The sequence below is a fragment of the Anguilla rostrata genome, chromosome 15 (assembly GCF_018555375.3).
Source record: "Anguilla rostrata isolate EN2019 chromosome 15, ASM1855537v3, whole genome shotgun sequence".
Classification (NCBI taxonomy): domain Eukaryota; kingdom Metazoa; phylum Chordata; class Actinopteri; order Anguilliformes; family Anguillidae; genus Anguilla; species Anguilla rostrata.
The window spans coordinates 16,923,188-16,935,906 of record NC_057947.1 but is presented as its reverse complement, the minus strand read 5'-3'; the positions used below and the strand labels follow the sequence as shown (position 1 = coordinate 16,935,906).

General features: G+C 43.5%; 1 protein-coding gene across 1 annotated transcript in view; it reads right to left on the bottom strand.

Annotated features, from left to right (window-relative positions):
- Positions 1-207: 207 nt before the first annotated feature.
- Positions 208-12,719, bottom strand: part of gpc5a (glypican 5a) — a 166,075-nt gene continuing 153,563 nt past the window's right edge. The window contains exon 8 of the mRNA XM_064310028.1: positions 208-5,225. Coding sequence (XP_064166098.1) covers positions 5,077-5,225 — 149 coding nt within the window. The 3' untranslated portion in view covers positions 208-5,076. The remainder of the gene's footprint in view (positions 5,226-12,719) is intronic.

Below are 12,719 nucleotides of genomic sequence, written 5' to 3'. Positions count from 1 at the left end.
ACCACTAAGCCATAAAGCTTTATTTAGCAAGTAACAGTACAGTAAGTTCTCAAAAAATATTTGTGTCAAGCATTTCCATATAGCCAACTGAGAACAAAACCTAAAATTCAGCGTTCTAAGCCCAGTTCCTCTATATACCTGTGTGTGTGTGCATGCGTGTATAAAAAGCTTAGAAAATGCTCACTTAATAGGAATCAGACATTGCAGTTGTGTAGTAACTGTTTATTAAAATTGACTTAGAATAAACAAACAAGTTAACAGAAGTGAAAAATGAACAAATACCATAATCAGTGAATAAATTATGAATAAAAAAGAGAATTTATATTAGTTTAATATACACTTTTTTCCAAAAAAAAAAAAAATTAGTACCATACAGGTAACTGAAACAACATGTGCAAACATACGCAGTCTAAAGAAGTCTAATCGGGAAAAGTATGTTCTGGAACTTCTGTCTTTGTGTTTACCTCCTGAAGAACTTAACAGCCCCCCCTCCCACATCCCCCAAAAAAAGTAAAAAAAAAAAAAAAAAAGGCTTAAGCTAGACAGACCTTATTAAAACCTTAAATAAAACCCAGAAATATTGTTGTTCAATGTCCAGCTTTTACAATGCCGTTGACACATATATTACCACTTTCTTAAATAAAAATAATAACAATTATATCAACAATAGAAATGAAAACAAGCTGATGTATGGCTGGAAAGCGTTTGAAGCATTTTTCAAAAGTTGGCTGCAGAAGACAAAATGGATGGTACCTGGAACCAAGCATGTGGCCTACCCATTTGGATACAATAGGATTTACTAGACTAATTAATTGACAGAATTTTTAAAAAGATTCAAATTCCCACCAGATAAAGGAATAGTTCCCACCGGACAAAGGAAGAGTTAAATAATTACCCACTTGTGAATGGTCACTTGTATCTAATCTAAATATATCCAATTAAACTGGCTTGCTAGTATTTTGCTTATTTTTCTCTGTTCAGCACTATCAGACCCTTTGGTGTGAAGAGTACTGTATGAAAATGTACTGAACTGATTGAATGGTCGACTGCTCTGGGACTGGTCTTGGAAAGGCCTCTCAATCCTACAGAGAACACTCAACACTGCTGCACACCAGCACAGTTAACCTCAGCCACCTGGACAAAGTCCAGACCAACTTATGAAAGGGATCCAGACTCGAAGTCTCCTGCTTTTACTTGTTGCTATTTATGACTTCTCAATGTAGCTCCCTCTATGATGATCTCCTACATAATCTGTCTCAGTGTAAAGAGCTGACCCTGTCTGTCGTTGGATTCTGAAAGAAAGATGAATGCACATAAACATGTACCTAAAGCAGGAGACATCCCACACCAGAGACGCATCCCTTAAACTAAAAGAATATAAAAATCACATCTCCATCAGACAATATATGCATATTAAATACTCTTTTTATCTGTGCCTGTGTGTTGTTTGTGTGTGTACAAACCCTATATATGAGTGTATGTGCGTGCATGCGCATACTTGTCTCTGTGCGTCTGTGTGTGTGTGTTATTTTTCTTCATCTACTGAAGATTGAGAGAGCCTCATTATGCCTTTCAGCATCACAGGAAATTCAACACCTACAGATAAATTACAGCAGTAATATCCTGACACTATATTCACCAGTGTGTGTATTAGTATTATACACAGGAGATAAGACCTAATCTACAGTGTCATCCTGTCTTTGTTATACTTGAAAAGCACTACTATTATGATTATGATTATGATTGTTGTTATTAATAAACAACATGGTATCTGACTGAGAATCTTAAAGTAGACTAGTTAAGCATGATTTTACTTCCAGACTGCAAGGACATTTAAAAAAATAAAAAAAAATTCACAGGAGTCGTAAGAAGTATAAATGATTACAGAAATGCTGTTCTGTGCCGCCACTGCTAAGGAACTGATTAGACTTCCCGTTTTCTTGGGCCTTCTTTCAGGAAAACGCTTGGAGAGACATTTTAAACTGCACCATCTTTTACATGCTGTATCAGTCCCATTAGTTCTGTAAAAAATGGAACTGCAAAAGAGAGTGTGAACTTAAATATTCAAATGATTAAGCTGTTCTCCCATGACATTTGAGTTAGACCAGCAGCAGGAGAAACATCAGTTTCCTGTACCACACCGGATTCATATTACAGTAGAAAAAATTTTGACAAAAAATGACAGCTTTGTCTGTAAGATAGGCATCTGAGAGACAGTCAAACCTCCATTAGCACAGATTCATCTCAAATCCTTCCACTATAGTCAGCAGGATTGCTTCAGATTTTCACTCCATGTTAATATCTATTTAAGAAATGAACCTTTATGTGAGAACCATCATGTGATGCACATTTGTGTTTATTATGTCACGAAAGAACAGCAGCTACAAGTGAAAAAGCAAAATCTTATTCCTACAGATGCACTATAGCCTACCTGTGCTGTTAATTATTCAGTTTTTGCAACTGTATGGTAAGACTTGCAATTTATTATGTGTCTGTTATACAGCGTAAACAGCAAGTTTATTATTTATTCAATCTGCTCTTTAGACAGTTTCCTGTAGAGCCACACACTATGATACAACGTCAATGGGCTTGTCAAGTCTGAACTGAGCACTTGTGCCGCTGAACAAAATTCACGAGCTAATTAAACTCGACGGTAACTGGGCGTCAGCATTCTCTCCGTGCTACTGCAGTCGGACAAGCGTTCTACCCAAAAACACTGGCTGTTGAGATGGAACAGTGCTTATCTTTAGCACGTCAGAATACAAAGACATTTATGGTCGGTTGTGTTTATCCTGTTCAATATAATCTGTATCACATTCTACTGTAGCTCCTTGTCAGACAAAACAGATGCAAAACAATGGGAAGTAAAGCAGGTACCATTGAGGCCAGTACCCCACAATACCATACCCCTCATCAGGGGCCCATAAGGGGCAGGGGGGGGGGGGGCATTGGGGGGCAGTGAGCAAGATTCCACAGGCCTTGACCGACAAGGGCCCTCAAAAATTGTGCAGGGATGGCGAGGCCTGGGGTGGTGGGGGCCGATGTGTGATCTTTTGATGGAGCCCAATGCCCCTCATACAGGGCTCTGTCTCAATAGACACAGGGGCACAATGGAGCAACAATGAGGACTTTGGCAACCTGAACCTACCCCAGAGTGGTACAATCTACTGCTTTTACTGGCTAAAAAAACAGCCATCTAGCCATCCTTTAGTTTCACTTTTTTTTGCTAGCACATCTTCTAACCAGCGCAAGCCCCACGTATGATGTCAGCTATGACTTAATCATTCCCACCTGAGCACTTTAAAAAGTCAACTGAATTTGCAACGTAAACTCAATGTGTGACGGTGCTGTCTGAAGGATTAAGATGGCATGCGTTAAGGATTAAGGATAAAAGGATTAAGACTGAAATATCCAGACAGAGTAGCAATGCTATGCCTTTCCGCATCTTTTTGCATTTGCGTAAAGCCTTTCACGGTTGTCTGCTCATTGGGAATGAAGACATACCTGGGTGACTACTTACAGTCTTCTCCTGTCCAAAAGAAACCGGTGTCCATGTTGTTGGCCAATGTACTCAAATGGTTCATCTACAAAGCCTTCTGTAGAATGTTTCCGTTCGAACAAGAACTATTTTTACAGTCTTTGACAAAACACAGCATATAAACATTTGCAAAGACCGTGGCATGAATCGGAACCAACAACAAGAAAAGCTGCTATACTTTAATTTTCTAACCCTTTGTTCTTTCGAGACGTCTACTTGGTGTGCCAATAAACAGAAGGGTTACTCAAAGAAGCCCAGAGGAAAGGACCAATCACAGACCAGTATCCAGGCAGGACCATATTCCCAGCATATGCAAAAATCCAGCAATAGAGGACAACAAATAAACCCCTGGAAACAAGCTGGTGTGTCTCTGGAGCCTGGAAAAAAGAACATTTATTCACTGACCCAAAACATTAGGAAAGTTTCAGGTAAAGGACACGCCGAAGTTAGCGATAGACAACATCCTGATGTCCAGAGACACGTACATCTCCATGGCAACAGAGGAGGTGTTTCCATAAACAGGGCTACGTGCGTCCTTTGGCCTGCCCTCCCGCCAACAGACAATATAACACTGGAAATAAACGCATACTGCAGTACGATTTACAGTTCATAATTAGCATCACAAAAATAACACATTTCAAAATCGACATTGCAGTACAAGTCCAAGACAGTGATGTCTATGGGATTCTAAGAGATGAAAAATAAATGCTCTGACTTAAATGGCTTTCTTGTAAGCAGTAATGCTGGCAGACAACATATTATGTTTATTTATTTCACTTCTATGATTTTATCTTACACAGAGTAAGATACCGTAAGAGAATTAAATTAACAATATATATATTTGAAAAGTTTAAGTTTTTCAGGCAAAGGAGCATTCCATGGCAGTGAGATTAGATTGTTTTAACACTTGTATTGTCAACAGCAGAGAAGAAAATGTGTTTGAGTGGAAATTCATGCCTAAACGAAGAGAAAGAGAAACAACTCCCGATGTTGTTTATGAGATAAACACATTTTTATGCTTTGGCGGTATTTACTGGTCTGTATTACTTGCCAATAAAGCATTTCAAATATAACTGAAAAACCATGACAGAGTGGAAGTGATGGAGAGAGGGAGAGAGAGAGAGAGAGAAAGAGAGGGGGGGAGAGAGGAAGAGAGAGAAAGTGAGTGAGTGAGTGAGAGAGAGGGAGTGAGTGAGTGAGTGAGTGAGAGAGAGAGAGAGAGTGAGTGAGTGAGAGAGAAGAGAGAGAGTGAGTGAGAGACAGAAGAGAAGAGATAGAGAAAGAGAGTGAGTGAGAGACAGACAGAGAGAGAGAGAGAGTGAATGAGAGAGATAGAGAGAGTAAGAGTGAGGCCTCATCTGCTTCCATGCTGAGGAGTTTGCTAATATTCCCACCCGTGGTCCTTGACAGAACAGGCACTTGGAGAGGCGTTGCGCCAGGGCTTCCGTGCCTCGGCAGCGGTGCTTCTGGCACCTTGCGTGCGTTCCCTGGTGTAGAAGGGCATTCCAGAACGCGGCGCGCCGGGAGAACCGCCGACGTTACCAGCGCAGCACCGCCAACGCGCACACGGCGCTCAGGGTCAACAGGCCGCTGTGCGCCGAGCTTCCCGCCGCAGACGCGCCGCCCGCCTCAAAGTTCTCCGTCTGCGCGCGAGACCTCCGCTGATCGCCCGCCTCGTCCGGGGTCCCTGCGGACGAAGCCGAAAAGAAGACGTTAAGCACGACGCCCCCTGCTGGGGCCACGGGAGAGCGCGGAGAACACTGCGACCAGCACCCCATCGCACCTTTACAGCATCACATCATCAAAGTGCACATTAATCTCATCTTTGCTTGGGCAGAGCTGTCATTTGGGAGTGCGCTAATCTCAAGGTAATTAAATGACTAATTCAATGAATGTCATATAAAAGGAATCAAAATGAAATAATTGGCAATGAGAGCTTTGTTTGGGTTTAGCAACATCTTGGACTGAACCATCTCCCACTCCTCACATTTCCTATTTTGTGCACATTGAACAGCTCTGACTCTTATAAATATCTTTGACCATCAAACAGAACATTTTATGACAGCCAATTCGGCATCTTTTTCCCTTGTGTTATAGTAATTTAACATCATTGTATGTTTGAAAGATTGCTGGACAATCTTGAGAATTAATTTCCATATTCAGGGCGAAACACAATGTGTAACAAAACCCAGAAATGCCCTGTGATGACAGGAGGAAAAGGGCCCGTGGATGGAGCGTTTTTGGAATGCACGAGTGAAGCTGCCACGCTGGTGATAACAGTGTTCAGACCGAGGCCAGCAGTGCGTCTGTCTCACCGCTGGGAGAACGTCTGGAGGATTACTCTGTGCGACGAACTAACTGCGTATTGATTCACAGCACTGGGGTCTCCTGACAGCAATTTAAAGTCTTCTCCAAACATCGCCCTACCAACCCCAACACACACAACCGCACACGCACGCACGCATACCTGTTAGCAGTACCACAGGTCAGAGAAAAAAAAGATCGTTTCATATTTTAACTCTTAACACTTCTTGTTTAAGAGTTAAAATATGAAACAATCTTTTTTTTCTCAGATCTGTGTGAAGGTTTTAAAAGACCCACCGCCCCTGTCCAGGACCCAGTAAACAGACTCATCACCGCGGAGAGGCCGACGGCATCATCGCTGGCTCGCCTCTGGTCACACGGGGGAGACGGTGGGCGGGGAGACACAGAGTCTGTCGTGGGCTGAGCGAGGCTCAAGTTTGTCACGCGTGTGGCACGGTGCGTCTGTCCTGGGCGCGGGGACAGAGGCGATACAGATCACCTTCGCCTTCGTTTGGGTCTGTGCGCACCAGCCAGGCCTCACAGCCCTCTGGGGGTGGGGGGGGGGTCAGAACCCATTAAAAAGGAGAACGACGGAGGCGAAAAAAGAAACGCGCGGAAGATCAACATCGGCAAAAAGCTTTTCCTGCGCGATCTCCTCCCCCTGTCCCTCTGTTTCAGCCCAGAGCATTTAAGGCCCGGGGGTGATTGGCAGGTCTGAACGCGTAAGGGGCGGCTGATTGCCTCTCCGCAGTCTCCTGAATACATTACCCAGAGACAGCCTGGCACCGCCGTCGCTCCCATCTACCCTCCTCCGGCCGCGCCGCCTCCGCCCCAGACCTTCCCGTAAGGCCCCGCCAATCTCTCAGGATTCATCTGCTTTTCCCTTCTATCAATTTGTTTTTTCTTTATATGAACATTTCATTTTTTTCTATTCTGTGGAGAGAACATTTTCGTTGTCGGCCTTGGTCTACAATAATGCCGTGTTTGTGTGGATCGAATGAAAATTCCTTTCCAGTATTGAACAGGTTCATGATCAGGACCTGAGAGAATCAATTATGGACTCTATGACAGTGTCAACTTCGTCTGGCTGGCCTTTTCTCACAAATCACTTCAGGGCTTTATTTTCAAAGACTCTTTAGAAATCCGAGCTCCCTCCAACAGTTCTATCCACTGCTGAGACAGAATTGTGAACTAAATTATACTGTATGTTGTTCTGGTATTATATTGTGTTGAAAGTCTCTCCACATTGTTGAACCCAACTTTCCATCGCTAGAACTCCTTGGCGCGATCTATGGCAGTGTGTTTCTAGCGAAGGCCACGACAGAATGGACTACGTTTTACTCAATGCAATTACCACGGGCAAATCAATTTCTCATTGCTCCAACAGGATGCCAATTTACTGTGGTTTATGAAAATTGAACGTGCCGTGCATTACCCGTTTTTAAGTCGAGGATTCCGATTAACAAAAGCCGCTTTGAGCGAATGCCTAAATGACATATTACATTAAGCGCAAGAAGATAAACATGGAAATCCTAAATGGATCTTGGTCTACGCCAGTGCCATGGGGATTTTGTTTGTTCTACCTTTTCAGAGACTGGAGATGGCTCTGCAGCTCCACACACGGTAGTTTAAATAGAAACAGGACCTCGTTCAGCTGGAACAGGAAGCAGCACTGGGGAGGGCGCTTTCAGAGACGGAATAAACTGTCTTCCTTTCAGAGCCAATCTGCGGTGAAAACAGAAGGGGCGCGCGCTCTGCGTGAGAGGCGCGGGTGTCTGAGGATAAAACGCGCGCCTGATGCAAAATCGATGGAGACTAAATCCTCCGGACCTCGGGGGGTCGGATCGATGAGACGCAACACCCGAAAACAAAACAAACAAGCAAGTACACAACGGCTACACGGCCAACCTGCACGCTGCCGGCTCTCCGGTGGGAACCAACCCACCGAGCCGGCCCGTCAGGGGGCGAGTTTCAGCCACGCGCAACATTCAGGAGGGCAGAATCAGGAATAAACAGGATGAGTGTGAATGTGCACAGCACTGTGCTGAACCACTTTACGACTTACTACAGAGTGGAGTCGGTTTATTGTTTATTCTTATAGTCTGCACAGTTTATACTGGCTGGGGCTCCCTGGAAAAAATACATTTCTATGAGACTCACCCGAGTAAATAAAGGATAAAATAAAAAATACTTCCTGTTTTTGATCTAAAAAAAAAACCACATTAAACTTCTAAGGACAAACAATGTTGTGCCACTTTAAAGCAAAGGGCACACTAGCCAATAATTTACAAGGAAGCACTGAGCAACCGCAGGCCCTTTTATACAATCACTGTATTCCCGAGGAAGATGAATAGCTTGTGCGTTATCCTCTTATCTCGTATAATAAAATGTTGATTTAATGTTGGATTGCTTTGCAATAGTGCCAAAACGTGCCCCTGTGCCAACACTGCCAGGATATTACTGCGCCTGCTGCTTCTGCTTTTAAACCCCATTTCAGTTTACAGATCAGCGCTGCGCGTTCTCAGGGGTTCCACTGCATATAAAACACCGGACGGTAAATGTCATCGACACATCACAGCGCTGTAACGTCTGATTATTCGTGTGAGTGACAGAAAGCTCCCTGATGGCTCCTCCTCCAGGAAGCTTCTGGAACACGCCCAACTTTAAGTGCTGCTGTGATGAGCGCTCGCCTCCACGCTTAATGACCAACCGCGCGTTCTTATGCGCTTCAGCTTCTGGATGACGCCCAGTTAAGGATTTGGGTCTCGTGTTTGTGTAGTTAAGCAGGAAATTAGCACGGACAAATTTAAATTCATTTTAATTAGTTTAAAACGTATAAATAAAATAAATAAATAAATGAATTAATTAAATGCTTGGATGGCTTTGGGCTTCACCCTGGCTAATATACCAGGACATGTCCAATACATTGAAAAAATGAACCAAACACAAAAAAGACTGGCCAGCAAAAAAAGGGCACAATTCCAGGAAAAACAGTGAACAACAAACCCAAGCGTTACTGAAGTGAACGTAAAAAAAAAAACCAATAATCTACAAAAGAAAAATCGTATTAAATAACAGCAACACATGCACACGCACACGCACACACGCACACACACACACACAGACAGGCACAGACACACACACACACACGCATACACACACACACACACACGCAGCACTCAGGCAATCTGTATGTGGGAACACACACAAAAGGCCATTAGAACAGATATCTGACGCCAAATTTCCAGGATGGGAGCGAGCCATAAAATATATTCCTCAACAGATTGAGGATCATAATGCTTCCAACCAAATGCCAGGGACAATGAACATGAAGCATAATGTTATTCAGAAGAGAAAGAGGCTTAGGGTTGACCAGATTAGTCTCAATCCCTTTCCTCTTTCCTTTTCCCTGGCCAAGTGCTCCAGTTGTACTTAGTCCCAGCCCTGAGAGCTCTTTTAACACAACGGGAAACTCCACATCACACCAGATCCAGGCACAGTCATTTTAGTGCATCAGAAACACCTGCAACAAGACGTTTGGCCCAAATCTGCCAATCAGCTAAAAACTGGGAGGTTTTTTTTTGTTTCCCTAAAATATTTTTGTGTGCAATAAAAATGGTTCATTTCAATCCTCCTATTGAAATTATTAGTTTATTTTTGGTTAAATACATAGCTAACACTTTATTAAGGCTGCACAAAGAATATCCATAAAACACTGAAGATGAAATCACCAGGCTCTGTAAAGACGTAAGGCTGTAATATGCTGGGTTTCTTTTTTTATGGCCACTTAACATGAAGAGGGACTGACGTTAATATGCATTACATACCAATTCATCATGGGGAAACTAGCTTCTGAGAAAGCATAAGGTACACTATCCATAAGGAAGGGCACTTCATAATACTGGAATGCAGGAGGACTGACAATTAAGGAATTACACAGCCTGAAGCCAACATGTCAGTGCTCTAGGCCAAAGCATTAAACAAGACTTCATCATTTTTTTGTGGCAGCTAGGTGATTTCACCTTATCTTCAAAGTGCTTTGTAAGTGTTAGCAGTGAATCAGGAAGTTTGAGTATCCAAAGTAACTAAGGCCAGGGGTCATCTCAGCAGCCAATGGTAGCCAGGGTACACATGAACAGTAAAAAGGAAGTCCTATGACATCCAAGTCTCACAAGAATCATCAGGTGTTAAAAAGAGGGTAAATAATACTAAAATAAAAGAAAAACAAAGCTGAAAAATGGACAAAAAAAATAAAATAAATAAACAAAATCTCTGCATATTGAGATTAGCAAACAACAACAACAGTCACTCAGTCAATCTATTTTTTTTTAAACAGAGAAAAAATATTCCAAGATTTCACCTCTGTGGAATGGTAAAAAAGCAAACTTGGAGGAAAAAAAGAACAAAACACTGCAGAAAGGCAGATTAAGCTGGAAGTAGAGCAATGCCCATTTAGCAGGGAGACAAATATGCGAGGAGCTGAGTTGTTAATTGCGTCTTCATCTCCAGACTTCCCACACAGAGCCGAAATGGATCGGGCCACGGTCTCCATGGACACGTCTCCTTAACCGGGTCTAATATGAGTAATGTGATGAAGGGAGCGCCAGATTAATCAAAGAACGGAAGGGTTTCGGCCGCGAGTCTCTTCCCCGAGACGTTCCGCTTCTCTGATTGGCTGGACGAGGAGCCGCCGCGGGGAAGCCCGCGCGGGAGACGCCGCCCGAGTCCGAGTCCGCGACGCCGTCCTGCTCCGTCCCGCTGCCGGCTCGCTAATGAATCAGCCCAGCTGACCCCAGAGGAGAGCAGCCTCCCTCTCCCGTTACATTTCCCCATTATCATTAGACTGCAGGCAAGGCTATTATTCTGCCCAGCCTTTGTCCAACAAAAAAAAGAAAGAAAACTTTTGCACTGTTTAAAATATGCTGGAAACCCTTTGCTTGGAGGAATGAGAAAGTTAAGGGCAGCCATTTCCCATTCGTCTCAATCAATTCAGCGTCATTGCAATTCATACCACAGGATATGACATCATGCCAGGATGGCCCTGTTTGGAGGGGAAGGCAGCACTGATTTAAAAGACCAGCGAGGTTCAGTATTGATTCTGAAAGGCCTGCTGTTATGCGTAGAACAGTTCCGTTCTCTGGGAGGAGTCACCATAATGCAGAAAATGAGGATGCCTGGCTGAAATATCCCAGCCAGGGTAATCAGGTGCCAAAGCAACCTCCTTTCCCAACTCGCCCCAAAAGGGCATTCGGAGAGGCCGCACACCATTTTAGGTCAGGTCACACAGAAGCTTTGGCGCGTGTCTGTGCGTCTCAGGGTTTTCCAGGTTCCACAAAACCATGAAAATTCCCGATTCAGGGCATTCATTTCAATCAATTTGGAGTGAAAAGCGCCGACATTGGTGTCAGTTCCCACAGATCAGAGGGCCGGTGCGAGATAAGAGCATGACTGAACACCGCTAAAAGCAAACGAAGCCCCTAATTATCCAGCACCTCTTGTTACGGCCACAAAAGAATAAAAATAAAAATATCGAGGTTAAGCATCCATGCCGAGAATAAAAGGGCCTGGTTTCCAATGGTGACGCTAATATGCCTCGATAAAAGCCTTTGAATTTTTCTGTGTTTTGCTACCCAGAGCTAGTGGTGCTACAAAAGCGATGCTTAAGTTGCGACTAAACCTTAAAATATTCATCTGTGACACCCTCCTCAATAACACCACAAACATGTGAGCTTTTCAAAGTGCTGCCAGAATAAGCCAACAATACAGAGGTGATGATCAAACATTGCTTAAGTCATTTCAGCTTTTGACAAAGGAGGGGAAAAACATTCCTTGAAAGCTTCATCCTTACACTGCAGACGCAATGCGTGTGTGTGTGTGCGTGCATGGGTGTGTCTGTGTGAATACTGGTGTTAGACACCTTGCTAAACTGAGCTAAAAAAAGGGAATTAAGCAATAAAAGGAGGAATAACAATAGTAAAACAGGAACAACATTAACGAACACCATATTATTTAGTAAGTGAAGGTATAGCATGATACAGAAGCCCTCAATGTCACAGCAAAACAAGCATTATTGCCATTTAAAATCTTTCTTTGAAAAATGCTGAATGACCTCTGAGGTTGTAAGCACGCACATTGCAATGCACACCCAGGTTATCGCTGGCCCGCGGATGAAAATGTGTACCCCACACAGCCACACCTGCGTCCATTCCCAAGTGAAGAGGACACAGCTTCAGCTGGATAGGGTTTCTGACTTGTTTGCTATTCCCATGACTTTATGCCTTTGGCTCCAGTGTAAACTGCCTTTTCCATTCAGCAGGCCCGAGAATCTCATAGGGCTCCAGTTAATTTCACACAGAAAGGTTCAAAAGTAGCAATTTGCAAACTGCCAGAACTGAACATTAGTGATTGATCATTTCACGGGAAATTACACATACCTTTTCATGTAGTAATAAAAAAATGTAAAAAATTGAAAAACACATGAGAAATAACCTCATGCCTGCGTTCCCCTCATAATCAGCCTTCTCAATGTGTGCTAATTAAGCCCTTTCACTGCTCACTGCTACTGTGGTAACAATAACTGCTCAATATTCCAGTCTCCCAGCTGACACACGGCGCAGTGTACTGGCACCTATCTGGGCTCTGACGATCGTAGACAGCACAGGATCAATGCCTCCTAATTAATCACAGCCTGCAGCCGCTCGTAGCAACATTAAGCAGGTTAAAGCATTAACAGCACGCGCGCGTGTATTTGCCAGCTGAAGACACGGAAACATTTGCTATTACATTTTCGGTTTAGACGGCGTGAACCAAGCCGTAACATTGCCGGATCAAACGCTCGGCTTCTTTCGCTAAGACATCCATCAAGCTATGCTGTTTC